The sequence below is a fragment of the Pleurodeles waltl genome, chromosome 2_1 (assembly GCF_031143425.1).
Source record: "Pleurodeles waltl isolate 20211129_DDA chromosome 2_1, aPleWal1.hap1.20221129, whole genome shotgun sequence".
In the NCBI taxonomy this organism is placed as follows: Eukaryota; Metazoa; Chordata; class Amphibia; order Caudata; family Salamandridae; genus Pleurodeles; species Pleurodeles waltl.
This window is the reverse complement of record NC_090438.1, coordinates 260,599,615-260,613,874: the sequence shown is the minus strand read 5'-3', so window position 1 is coordinate 260,613,874 and position 14,260 is coordinate 260,599,615. Positions and strand designations below refer to the sequence as shown.

Sequence of the window (14,260 nt, the reverse complement as noted above, 5' to 3'; positions counted from 1 at the left end):
CCCGTGAGTGCTACCTGATTTTCTGTGAGCTCTCTCCAGTGTTGGGAGCCCCTGCTGCCTCCTCAGTCTGAGTTGAGGCCCCTAGGTCCCTCCTGGGTCCAGGCAGTGCCATTTTGATGCAAACCGTGACCTTGCTTGAACCAAGGCTTGTTGGACTGATCCAGCTACGCAAACAGCCTACATCCAACATCTCGACGTGGCAACATCTCCTGCACCACGCAGGAACCCACAGCCATCTTCTTTGGTGCTCTTCTGCACACTTCTTCTAACCGGAGAAGCCACTTTTGCACCATATTCTAGGTTGGCAGGGACCCTGTCCTTCCTGGAATCTTCTGCGACTTTTGGACTTGGTTTCCTCTCTTCACAGATCTCCAGGTCCAGAAATCCACCATTTGTTGATTGCAGTCTTGCTTGGTTCTTGCAATGACTCTTATAGCGACTTGTAGTGTGTCCTGAGGAAACTTGCAGTACTTTACTCCTACTTTTCTGGGCTCTGGGGTGGGGTGTTTTCCTTACCTTTGGTGTTTTCTTACACTCCCAGTGCCCTTCTACACATTACACTTGCCTATGGTGAAGTTTGTGATTTGCATTCCACTTTCTTAGTATATGGTTTGTATTGTCCCTAGGCCTATTGCATTCTATTGTATTTTCTACTGTCTGCACAATTCTATGACCATTTGCTTACCTGATTTTGGTCTCTAGTGTATATATTGTGTCTAATACTTACCTCCAGAAGGAGTATTGCCTCTAAGATATTTTTGGTCTTGTGTCACTAAAATAAAGTACCTTTATTTTTGGTAACGCTGAGTATTGTCTTTTATTGTGTATAAGTACTGTGTAACTATAGTGGTATTGCAGGAACTTTGCATGTCTCCTACTTCAGCCTAAGCTGCTCTGCTACAGCTACCTCTAGGCAGCCTAAACTGCTAGAACACTGCCTACATGTAACTAATAAGGGATAACTGGACCTGGTATAAGGGTTAAGTACCTTAGGTACACACTACAAACCAGGCCAGTCTCCTACACAAAGCAAAATCACCAGTGACACTTTTTGACACAGTTCTTGATGAGTTGCTTGATCCACTGTTGTTTTTGAGCCTCCCAAAGAGGAGTCACAGTCACCACTGAGTGCCTCCGATGAGAAACCAATTGCTGGCCATTCAAATTTGTGAAATTATGAGTACAAACATGTATTGCCTGGTCTCTACAACAACCACACCTATGTTTATAGTAAACCAGAGGAGGTTGAATTGTCTTCTGATGAGAAAAAACATCAACATTTGAGACTTTTAATGACATATACTCATAACTGATACCACAGAAACAGTGAACTATGAACTGGATGGATGTTTTCAAACAAAACTCTGTTTTCACTTTTCTCTTTTTGCTTTGTTTAATCCAACTTATTCCATATCATCACTTACTATATTAAATGGCCAACACGCATCCCACTTTAGTAAGCACTTCAGATAGACTGTGTAATATATATATGATCACCAATGGCTTGAAAGAATGCAAGGATTCAAAGTAGTCATTCTTTGCTTTGGCAATTGCATATTATGTAATCATTTTTATGATTTATTAATCAAATTAATATTGTATGCTTTGTCTACCATATTTTATATGTACTGTATTTTAAATACAGTTTGTCTAATAATATTGAGAACATGGAGTTCCCTACACGTTAGGCAACTCTTACAAATACACATCTATGATGTCACATTTTGAGTGGGCCCTGACACCATCCTAGGCATGTTCCGACTGTTATGAAAAATCATTTTCGTGTCTGCCACTATTGCAAATGTCATATGACCTTATCTTTCTAAGAACTCTGAAAGTGTCAAGTCATTCACCTAATGAGTTAGATATAACGTCTGAGGCAACATCAGTTTTAGACAAGTGTCTACTTATCACCATGTCAAGGTTAAATAAGAACAAATACAAACATGTAACCAAAATAGAATAGTCTGAATTGACATCCTTTCCCCTTATATGTTCATAAGGAAATGTATGAGATGTACACCTTGATGCACCTGATCTATGTCAGACATTCCTAAACATATGTCAGAAATTCCAATATTTAATAAGATTTAAGGCCTGATTTAGAGTTTGGCAGAGAGCGTACTCCACATAACGGTGATGGATATCCCAGCCGCAGAAATATAAATCCCATTATATCCTTTAGATTTAGATTTTGAGGGACAGGACATCTGTCACCGTTATGATGGAGTAACCCCTCCACCGAACACTAAATCAGGCCCCTAGAATGTAATAGCTGCCACTTGACCACTTGTCAGAAGGGGTTCTTCACCCAGACTATTGCATGAGATTCTGCGAGACATGGTCTCATCTACTGCCAGTACACTTTGAAGATGATGCATTTCACCTAATGCTGATAAACCCGATTCCTGGAGGAAGACTGCTACTGCATCACGTGGTTGCCCTCATCAGGGAACACAGCCTTCATATCTCCACTGATAATGACACTTCTTGCTGCCTACAGAGTATGCAGTGCATCACTTTTTGCTAAGAAACCCTAGGCTGCAAGTTGTTGTACTCCCCAAGCTCTAGTTTAGCACACAGAAGTACATTTTAAGGTGTTTTATTTTATTTGACAATGTAACCATTTCAGAAAAGTTCATTTTATTCTTGTTGTTCATAACGTGCCTTCTTGCTCTTTTTATGATATACCGTACATATTTTAGATGTGCTGAAAAATCGGTTTGTCCTGGTCCGATAAATTATTTTAGTTAAAAGTGTCTTTTCTTTTTAGTTCAATATACATGTGATATTGTGAATAATGAAATAGGTTTGTTTACATTACCACGGTGCCCCTGACCTCATTTCAGGGATTATTACTAACCCAAGAATGGTAACTCTTTTTCAACTATGTATTGAGTGGGGTTCCACAGGGATACAATAACTTCTCCTTCACATTCAGTGTTGGTGCATTGAACCGAGTTCACCAGTGTCACCCATTTGAATTAATTTGGTATCAATTGGACAGGATATCCTCTTAATTTGTGATCAATCAAAAAAACAATTATAGAGTGCCCTACTCACCCGTGAGGGTCTCAAGGTGTTTGAGGGGGGGCAGGGGTTGTTGGGGGGGTCACCATGTCTTGAGGTTTTTTCTGAGGTTGGTGGGGAGGGAGTTCCAGGTTTTGGGGGCAAGGTAAGAGAATGCCCTGCCACCTGTGGTGGTTTGTTGGATGCAGGGGACTGTAGCTAGTGCGAGGTCAGCAGATCGGAGGTTGCGGGTGGGAGAGTGGAAGTTCACTCTTTCGTTGAGGTAGGCTGGTCCGGTGTTGTGGAGGGATTTGTGTAAGTGGATGAGGATCGTGAAAGTGATTCTCTTATCTATGGGGAGCCAGTGAAGGAATTTGAGGTGTGGTGAGATTTGTTTGTGGCGGGGGAGGTCCAGGACGAGGCGTGCAGCTGTGTTCTGGATTCTCTGGAGTTTGCGTTTGAGTTTGAGTGTGGTGCCGGCGGAGAGGGCGTTACCGTAGTCTAGCCTGCTGCTGATGAGTGCATGGGTTACTGTTTTCCTGGTCCCTGAGGGAATCCATTTGAAGGATTTTGTCAGTATGCGTAGTATGTGGAAGCAGGAGGAGGTTACTGCATTGATTTGCTGTGTCATGGAGAGGGAGGGGTCCAGTATGATGCAGAGGTTGCTTGCGTGGTTTGCGGGGGTGGGTGTGGGGCCTAGGGCAGTGGGCCACCATTAGTCATCCCATATGGTTTTGTGGGGGCCAAAGATGAGGATTTTGGTTTTGTTGGAGTTAAGCTTGAGGTGGTGTGTTGTCATCCAGTTGGCGGAGTCGAGGAGTGCAGCGTGTTGGTTGGTTTTGGCGGTGGTGGGGTTGCGGTTGAGTGAGAGGATGAGTTGGGTGTCGTCTGCGTAGGAGAGGATGGTGATTCTGTGTGGTCGGACGATGTTGGCGAGGGGGGTCATGTAAATGATGAAGAGGGCTGGGCTGAGGGAGGCCCCTTGGGGGATTCCGCAGACGATTTTGGTAGCGGTGGAGTGAAAGGGTGGAAGGCGGACTCTTTGGGTCGGGTCGGTGAGGAAGGAGGTGAGCCAGTCTAAGGTTTGCGACGAATTCCTGTGTTGTGGAGGCGTGTGTGGAGTGTGTGGTGAAAGACAGTGTCAAAGGCCGCGGAGAGGTCTAGGAGGATGAGTTCGACGGTCTCACCTTTGTCGACTCTGGTTCTGATGTCATCACTACATGCGATGAGGGCGGTTTCCGTGCTGTGGTTCTTGCGGAACCCAGATTGGGAGGGGTCTAGTGTGTTGTTTTCCTCGAGAAAGTGGGATAGGTGGGCGTGACTAGTTTTTTGGTGACCTTGGTGGGGAAAGGGAGGAGGGAGATGGGGCGGTAGTTGGAGAGGACCTCCGGGTCGGCTTTGGGCTTTTTTAGAAGAGCAGTGATTTCTGCGTGCTTCCAGGGGTCTGGGTTGGTAGTGGTGTTGAATGAGGAGTTGATTATTTCGCAAAGTATGGGGGCGATGGTTGGGCTGGCCTTGTTGTAGATGTGATGAGGGCAGGGGTCGGAGGGGGATCCGGAGTGGATGGAATTCATGGCTTTTTTTGTTTCTTCGTGTGTGGTTGGGCCCCAGGTAGTAAGTGTGGTGGGGGGGTCATGAGTGGGGTTTGAGTTGGGCGAGGGAGGGTTGTGTGTGGTGGGTGTGTGTGGTATGAAGCTGTTGTGGATGTCCAGGATTTTGTGGTGGAAGTGGTTGGAGAGGGCGTCACATAGGGGCTGTGTGTGTGTGTGGGGTCTATGTTGCTGGCTTTGGGTTTGGATAACTCTTTAATGATGGTGAAGAGTTCTTTGCTGTTTTGGGAAGTGTTTTCCAGTCGTGTCTTGTAGTGAGCTCTTTTGGTGGTGCGTATGAGTTGGTGGTGGGTGCGAATGGAGGGTTTGAGGGTGGAGAAGTTGGTTGTAGAGGGTTCTTGTCGCCAGATTTTCTCCGCTTGGTGGCATTTGCGCTTGGAGTCTTGGAGTTCGGGGTTGAACCAAGGGGTGTTCTTGATGTTGCGGGTGGCGATGTGTTTTCTGAGGGGGGCTAGTGTATCTGCGCAGGTAGTGATCCATTTAGAGAGGTTGTGGGCTCCTGTGTTGGGGTTGTTGGTGTGGGAGGGAAGGTTATGTGCCAGTTGGGAGTTCAGGCGTTCTGTGGGGATCTTGTCCCACATGCGGTAGGGCATGGTGTGTTGATGGTGGTGTGGGGGGGGTTTGGTGAAGGAGAAGTGGACGCAGTGGTTTTCGGTCCAGTAGAGTTCGGTGGTGTGGGTGTAGGTTATGTGTTGGCTTGAGGTGAAAATTGCGTCAAGCGTGTGTCCTGCTGAGTGGGTGGGTGATGTGACCAGTTGTTTGAGTCCGAGGTTGGTGAGACTGTCTATGAGGGAGGTGGAGTTGTGGTCTTGAAGGTTCTCCAAGTGAAAGTTGAAATCACCGAGGAAGATGTAGTCTGTGGAGGTAAGGGCATGCGTGCTGATGGTGTCGGCGATGGTGTCGCAGAAGGCATGGCGTGGTCCTGGTGGTCTGTAGATTAGTGTACCTCTGAGGGTGGAGTTGTTGTTAATGTGGATTAGGAAGTGCATGTGTTCTGTGCTGTTGATAGTGCCTTGGGAGTTGGTGGTGACTTTAATGGTGTCTTTGAGTAGGATGGCGATGCCACCTCCTGGCTTGTTGAGGCGGTCTTTGCGTTGGAGTTTGTATCCCATGGGGGTGGCAGTGGCTATGTCCCGTTCTAAGGAGTGGTTGGTCCAGGTTTGCGTGAGGAAGACGATGTCAAGTGAGTGTGATGTGATGAGATCCCAGAGTTCTATGGCATGTTTGTGAAGAGAGCAGGTGTTGAGGAGCAGGCACTTGAGGTGGTTGTGGTGGGTGTTGTTGGTGTGTTGTATGATGGTGTTATTGCGGGGTGTGTTCTGGTTGTGAGGTGGTGGGGTTGTTTGGTGGGCATGGGGGTAGAGCAGGTGTATATTGTGTTGGGGGTATTGTGTTTGTTGGGGGGGCGCTGTGGTTGGTGTGTGGTGTGAGGGATGTGGAGCAGGAGAAATTACAGGTGTAGCAGGTGAAGGGGCCATGTGAGTGTGTGGGGCTGGAAAGGGTGCAGGTGGGGCAGGAACCTGGGTTGAGGAAGTGGAGGGTGAGAGGGGAGTAGGGTTGTCTGGGGGTTTTTGGCTGTGGGGGCCAGGGGGACTGGTGCTGGACATGGTCCAGGCACGGACTGGCTCAGACGGGCTTGCCCCTGGCAAGCCTCTGGCACGCCATCGGCCGCCATTAAGAGGGTGGGGTGGAAAGGTGGAGCAGCTGGGAGGAGGGAGGGGGCCAATGGGTGTGCGCAGGGGGCGGGCTGCAGGGGAGGCAGCGGCAGGGTGGCGGAGGATCGGAGAAGGGATGGGAGGAGGAAGGGGGAGAGAGGATAGAGATGGGCGCGGGGTAGGGGGGTCAGGGAGCGTGGAACAGGCTGTGACAACACAATAAACAGTGGGCAAAAACAGACTAAGACCATGAGTAATGGACAGTATACAAAGGGCAGAGAAAGGCAACAGATGAAGCACAATCAGCGATGGGCAGAGAATAAGGTCAGAGAAAGGCAACAGATGAAGCACAGTAAGCGATGGGCAGAGAAAAAGGGAGGAAAAAGGTGACAGATGAAGCACAATAAGCGATGGGCAGAGAGAAAGGGCAGAGAAAGGCAACAGATGAAGCACAATAAGCGATGGGCAGAGAAAGGCAACAGATGAAGCACAATAAGCGATGGGCAGAGAAAAAGGGCAGAGAAAGGCAACAGATGAGGCACAATAAGCGATGGGCAGAGAAAAAGGGCGGAGAAAGGCAACAGATGAGGCACAATAAGCAATGGGCAGCGAAATGAGCGGCGGAAGGCAAACGGGTTAAAACAGCAGAATGTACACAGTATATAAGAGAAGAGAATACTAGAGAAAAAAACGGGGAGTTACTTACACGGTCGTCGGAGTGAGGGCCTCGAACTGCTGTTCAGGCAGCAGTAGGGGGGTCAGGAGCACGAGGGCAGGCTGGTGGAGCCAAGTGGACTCCTGGCCAGAAGCAGGTCAGGGAGTCACAAGAGACTCCGCGCAGCGGCCGCCATTAAGAGGGTGGGAGGGTGGAGCAGCTGGAAGGAGGGAGGGGGCCAATGGGTGTGAACGGGGACGGGGCAGCACGGGAGGTAGCGGCAGGGTGCTGAAGGATCGGAGAAGGAACGGGTTGGGGGAGGGGAAGAAAGGCGAGAGATGGGTGCAGGGGGACAAGGGGGTCAGGGAGTGCGGAACAGGCTGTGACAACACAATAAACAGTAGGCAAAAACAGACTAAGACCACGAGTAATGCACAGTATACAAAGGGCAGCAAAGGGCAGAGAAAGGCAACAGATGAAGCACAATAAGCGATGGGCAGAGAAAAAGGGCAGAGAAAGGCAACTGATGAAGCACAATAAGCAATGGGCAGAGAAAAAGGGCAGAGAAAGGCAACAGATGAAGCACAATAAGCGATGGGCAGAAAAAAAGAGCAGAGAAAGGCAACAGATGAAGCACAATAAGCGATGGGCAGAGAAAAAAGGCAGAGAAAGGCAACAGATGAAGCACAATAAGCGATGGGCAGAGAGAAAGGGCATAGAGAAAGGGCAGAGAAAGGCATCAGATGAAGCACAATAAGCGATGGGCAGAGAAAAAGGGCAGAGAAAGGCAACAGATGAGGCACAATAAGCGATGGGCAGAGAAATGTGCGGCGGAAGGCAAACGGGTTAAAACAGCGGAATGTACACAGTATATAAGAGAAGAGAATACTAGAGAACAAAACGGGAAGTTACTTATACGGTTGTTGGAGTGAGGGCCTCGAACTGCTCCCCAGGCAGCAGTAGGGGGGTCAGGAGCACAGGGGCAGGCTGGTGGAGCCAAGTGGACTCCTGGCCAATAGCAGGTCAGGGAGTAACACCACCAAACTCCAAATCAGGCCCCTAGAGGCTGATTTTAAATTTAATTTTCATGGTTCAGACTGTTAGCGCTAACTTAATTGTTGAATTTTAATTCTAATCCTCAAAAGGAATCACTGTATCTGGACTCTGAGAAAAGCAGAAAAACATTCACTGGTTTCATGCCTTTAAAAGGGGCTTGGTGATACATGGAACTCTTTTTGCCAGATATATTGGGGTTGACTATAAACTGTCACAAATTTTATCCAGGTCCCTAGAGGAAAAAACCGAGTCTTGGCATTCAGTTCTTTAGTTGGTTTAGGCCTAACACATGGGCTATTCAGCTTGTGCAACCCGTGTGAGATACAACCTGTATTCGAGATGTTTGAGAGTAAACTCCTACAGTGGCACAACTCCCTACCTTGCTGCTGTCTGTAAATGCTCAGAACTAAGAAACACGGGATGCCTAGGCCCAGGTCAATTTTGTGAAAGTCCTTTTATTTCTTGTCAGTTTTATTTTAATGTAATCTTCTTACCATTATTTTCTATTTACGCTTGATTGACCTACATCCCTACTATACAATTATATTCCCCATCCAGTCATGTACAGAATCATGTGAAGACTTAGGAAATGAGTGAAATACTAAAACTCAGATTTCTTTCAGTTTTTTTCATTTCATTAGGATTTCCAAAACACTCCCCTTGAAAATGGGAAATACTGGCCTCAGTGTGCACTTTTCTCAGCAGTTATCAATGTATCATTCAAGATTAAGTTCAGGCGCCCGTATGTTTGTGGCTATCGACCTTGTTATATCCACATGGGTGTTCCTTTCTATACATGAATTTGTCCTGACTACTCTCCTGCCTCTCTCCTCGGAATGTTCCCGGGTAGCTGTTCACTAGAAGCTTGTGGTGCGCAAGTTACTCAAACTTTGCATAACTCACACGCACACACGTGGAAACGAGGCCTGCGTCATATAGGTGTGTTTGACTTTGTATTAATTCTGTCTACATACTGCTTGCAGAAGGTTTGACTCATTTTCTGCTACATATATCTCATTTTACATGGGAAAAGTGTGGTGAATCGACCCAGTGGGGAAAAAAAAAAATCTTTCAGAGCGATGGAGGTTGACATACTGCACAGGATAATATCCGAATGTATTTCAGACACACAAAAAATATTTGCTTGTGTTCTTTAGTATTTTATGTTTTGCTCCAATCTAAAACCAAATCAAAATGTAAACATACTTATTCGATCTGTTTCTTCAAAAGGAAAAAATTATATTTTCCTGCTCCAGGCTAATTGTGTTTTGACTTTTAGGGTCATATTTATACTCCGTTTGCGCCGGAATTGCGTCGGTTTTTTTTACGCAATTCTGACGCAAAACTAACTCCATATTTATACTTTGGGGTTAGACGCGTCTAGCGCCAAAGTCCATGGAGTTTGCGTCATTTTTTAGCGTGGACACCTACTTTGCGTTAATGAGATGCAAGGTAGGCGTTCCCGTCTAAAAAATTGACTCCGAGGCATGTGCATCGTATTTATACTCCCGGGCAAAAAAAAATGACGTCTACCCTCGTTAGCGTCATTTTTTAACGCCTGCTCAGGGCAGGCGTTAAGGGACCTGTGGGCTCTGAAGGAGCCCCGAGGTGCCCTCCCATGCCCCCAGGGACACCCCCTGTCACCTTTGCCCACCCCAGGAGGACACCCAAGACTGGAGGGACCCATCCCAGGGACATTAAGGTAAGTTCAGGTAAGTATTATTATTTTTTTTTTGTTGTGGCATAGAGGGGCCTGATTTGTGCCCCCCTACATGCCACTATGCCCAATGACCATGCCCAGGGGACAGAAGTCCCCTGGGCATGGCCATTGGGCAAGGGGGCATGACTCCTGTCTTTGCTAAGACAGGAGTCATTTCTATGGGGGTTGGGAGTGAAAAAAAATGACGCAAATCGGGTTGAGGCGAAAAATTTGCCTCAGCCTGACTTGCCCCATTTTTTGATGCCCAAACTCCGGGGCATATTTATACTCTGTTTGCGCCGGAATTGCGTCGTTTTTTTTAATGCAATTTCGACGCAAAACTAACTCCATATTTATACTTTGGCGTTAGATGCGTCTAGCGCCAAAGTCCATGGAGTGTGCGTCATTTTTTAGCGTGGACACCTACTTTGCGTTAATGAGATGCAAGGTAGGCGTTCACGTCTAAAAAATCGACTCCGAGGCATGTGTGTCGGATTTATACTCCCGGGCAAAATTCACGCCCGGGAGTGGGCGGGTCAAAAAAAATGACGTATGGACGCTTTTGCGCCGTTTTTTAGCGCCTGCTAAAGGCAGGCGTTAAGGGACCTGTGGGCTCTGAAGGAGCCCAGAGGTGCCCTCCCATGCCCCCAGGGACACCCCCTGTCACCCTTGCCCACCCCAGGAGGACACCCAAGGCTGGAGGGACCCATCCCAGGGACATTAAGGTAAGTTCAGGTAAGTGTTTTTTTTGTTTTTTTTTGTGGCATAGGGGGGCCTGATTTGTGCCCCCCTACATGCCACTATGCCCAATGACCATGCCCAGGGGACAGAAGTCCCCTGGGCATGGCCATTGGGCAAGGGGGCATGACTCCTGTCTTTGCTAAGACAGGAGTCATTTCAATGGGGGTTGGGAGTCAAAAAAAATGGCGCAAATCGGGTTGAGGCTAAAAAATTGCCTCAACCTGACTTGCCCCATTTCTTGACGCCCAAGCTCCATTTTCCCCTACGCCGGCGCTGCCTGGTGTACGTCATTTTTTTTAACGCACACCAGACGGCGCCGGCGGCTAACGCCGGCTAACGTCATTCAATAAATACGGCGCCCGCACGGCGCTTCAGAATGGCGTTAGCCGGCGCTAATTTTTGTTGACGCAAAACTGCGTTAGCGCAGTTTTGCATCAAAAAGTATAAATATGGGCCTCCATTTTCCCCTACGCCGGCGCTGCCTGGTGTACGTCGTTTTTTTCCACGCACACCAGGCAGCGCCGGCAGGTAACGCCGGCTAACGTCATTGATTAAATACGGCGCCCGCATGGTGCTTCAGAATGGCGTTAGACGGCGCTAATTTTTTTGACGCAAAACTGCGTTAGCGCAGTTTTGCGTCAAAAAGTATAAATATGGCCCTTAATGTTTCCCGCTAGTTCGTGCACAGTTCCTTGAAGTAAAACATGAGAATGGTGTTTTGTTCTCCTGAGATTTCAGTGCTAGTTAGTGTGCATAGATGTGGTGCCGTGGCTCCCTGTAGCTCCGCTTTTGTTAATGTCTCAAACAGAGTTCGGCAAATCTCTTTTAGTGTTGGCAAAGCAATTAAGATATTTTTCATAAAACGAAAAATAGTATACGAATAAATTCACCTCGCTGGTTTTGATCTCTAATAATATTTTTATGATGGAAAGCACAATCTTTATTTCAACAGGCGAACATAACACTGAACTCAATGATGGCACAGAGCAATACCTTCAAGTGCAACAAGTCATCATGCACCCGAGCTACAACGCCACTAAAAACAAGTACCACCACGACATAGCTCTAGTAGAGCTAGCAACCCCGATGGAATTCAACAGCTACGTCACTCCGATCTGCATCGCGAACAAGGACTTCATAGATAGCCTCACGAAAGAGAAGAGCGTGCGCAACATCGTGAGTGGCTGGGGCGACGTGCGCTTCCAGGGGAGGCCGGCCACAGTGCTTCAGAAGGTTGAGGTCCCGTTTGTGGACCGCGCTGCGTGCAAACGGAGCAGCAGGGTCACAGTGTTTGTAAACATGTTCTGCGCTGGTTACGATGATGTAAGCAAAGATTCGTGCCAGGGAGACAGCGGAGGGCCTCTTGCTAGCCTTTTTAATGATGTGTGGTTTCTCACAGGAATAATTAGCTGGGGTGAAAAATGCGCGTTGAGAGAAAAGTACGGTGTTTACACCCGAGTTTCCCGATTTACTGACTGGATAAAAAGCACAGCTCTGCTGCCTTAATCAATACTTTCATTAAAAGAATGTCGGGGCCTTGCTCATCCTGCCTGTGTTTTATGCAGAGTAGCGTAAAAACAGATCCGTCACAATTTAACAGTATAATTGCATATTAAAATTGTCAGATAACAAGTCTTAATTTTCTTATTCAGAAATGCAATACTACTGCTCACAGTTCTTTGTAGTCATATTTTAAAATCTAAAATGCCAGTTGTTTGAAAGATCACAAGTGTTGCAAATTCTTAGAAGACATTGGAAGGGCGCTGTATTTTCTGCTCGGAAGCAATTTCACAGCTTGATAGAGAAAATGTCACAGAAATTTAATGAGAATGCCTGACATATACGCATAAATATGCATGGAAATTGGCGAATATAATTCACACATGTACAGCATTGAGCTTATTTTTTTCTGAAAATCTCATAATCACAGAAAAGAATGAGCGATTGCATATAAAATTACCTGCAAGTGACGACCCTGCGTTCTGTGCAATAATAAACCAACACCGCAAACAATGCAAACATTTACCCTCTCTGTGCTTCTCAGAAATAGTGTCGTCTAATAAACATCTTTTGTCCCTGCTTTGGTTTTGTGAATTCATTATCAGTTTTATGATGTTAATTACATAATACTGATTTCTGTTTTATCACAAGGCAACGTTTTGCAGTGCAAACCATACTGCTGCGCATCACTTGATCCGAAACAGGTATAATTATGAAGGAGCAGAAATCCATAAAATGGCTGTTTTCCTCCCTGGCGTTGAAAGTAAAGTCACAGACAATGAGATAAGTATTCTCATGTTTTCAATTATGTTATTTGGAACTAATAAACTGATGGGAAACTTGGGCCAAGATTTACCAAATAGCAGCGCAGTACAGCAGCGTGAGAAGGAGAGAGTAGGAGAGCGCCTTATTTACAGATATATGGCAATCCTCCCTCTCCCTAGCGCCGGCGCAGAAATTTGCTGTCATGCCCCACGCACAAACCTCTGCACCATAATGCAAGGGTGTCTGCGTGGGTCTAGCATAGGTTTTGTACTGGAAAAATGCCCTTCCAGGACAAAATACTATGCTCAGACTAACTTTAAAGCTTTCTCCACTTTATATCTGTGCGATATAGTGGAGCACACATGCAAAGTTAGAAAAGAAAGGCAAAATAAAAGTGTTTCTCCATGATTGTGCCTAATTTGAATGGGCACAATTTTTGGATACTAAACCCTGTTTCCTTTTTTTAGCAAATTAGGTTTTGCCTCAAAAACCTTGGGTGGTTGCATGAAAATGCCCTTGCACCACCCATGGAAGCGTGGTACTCGGTAATGCAAAGCAGCACATAACCCTGCTTCTCTTTACTTTTTGAGTGATTTTCCAGCACAGAAAGTAAATAGAAACAAAGGGCCTCACTTACACCTTTCTGGAGTAGGGCATTTCAGCAACGCTCCTTGCAGTGCCACCCTTCGTCAAAAGGAAAGGACAGGACTGTGCCACATTAATGACACACTGCGCATTCCTATCCTTTCTGTCTGCGCTGGAATCCAAATTGGTGTCTAGTGCCAACGCAGGCACCCTTGCACCATTGTGAAAGGTGTCTGTATTGTTGGCATAATTGTTTTTGGAGATGATTTCCTCTTTCTCTAGTGTGCTACAGAATGCAACAAACATAGAAAAGAGAAAAAAACAAGGAGAAAAACAGTTTTCTCTCCTTGTTACACCTACCTTGGGGGGGCGCACAGTTTTGACGCATTCCTAGGTTTACAGATTTTTGTAAATCTCGGAATGTGTCAAAACTCATGGGTGTTGCATGGGAAAACCCACCGCAACACCAATGGAATGCCTCCTTGATAAAGAGTAAGGTAAGGTAGCGATTAGCGCTGCCTTGCATTACTCCTTGTCTATTAAGGAATGCAAAGCAGCATAGATTTGATTGAGAGGCATGTGCCACAGGAGTGTCATAAAAAGTGACACTCCAGATTCACAGGCCTCTTGTACTTGTAAATGAGGCCCAAAAAGATTTGGCATGAATTTGTGTCACTTTTGCAACACAGACACAACACAAAATCATAGTAACTATACCCCATTGGTATTGAGAGTGAGATTGCACTTTGCATCAAGGTTCTGACCCTTTTTCCCTGCTTCTAATTGCAAGGCAAGGGTGGAGACAAAGATACCACCATTTGGATGTCACCATTGACATGGTGGTATCCCCAACTATCCTCTTAACCTTAGCTTATCAAAGCCCCACTTTGTTTAAATCAGGTGGCAGTACTCGTTCTCCAATTTTAACATGACCTGCTACAAAGGAAATATTCAGATGTCCTGGCAGGGGGACCTGTCAACTTGG

General features: G+C 46.5%; 1 protein-coding gene across 1 annotated transcript in view; it reads left to right on the top strand.

Moving 5' to 3' along the window:
• Positions 1 to 12,498, top strand: part of F9 (coagulation factor IX) — a 427,131-nt gene extending 414,633 nt beyond the window's left edge. The window contains exon 8 of the mRNA XM_069205987.1: positions 11,378 to 12,498. Coding sequence (XP_069062088.1) covers positions 11,378 to 11,931 — 554 coding nt within the window. The 3' untranslated portion in view covers positions 11,932 to 12,498. The remainder of the gene's footprint in view (positions 1 to 11,377) is intronic.
• The last annotated feature ends 1,762 nt before the right edge of the window (positions 12,499 to 14,260 follow it).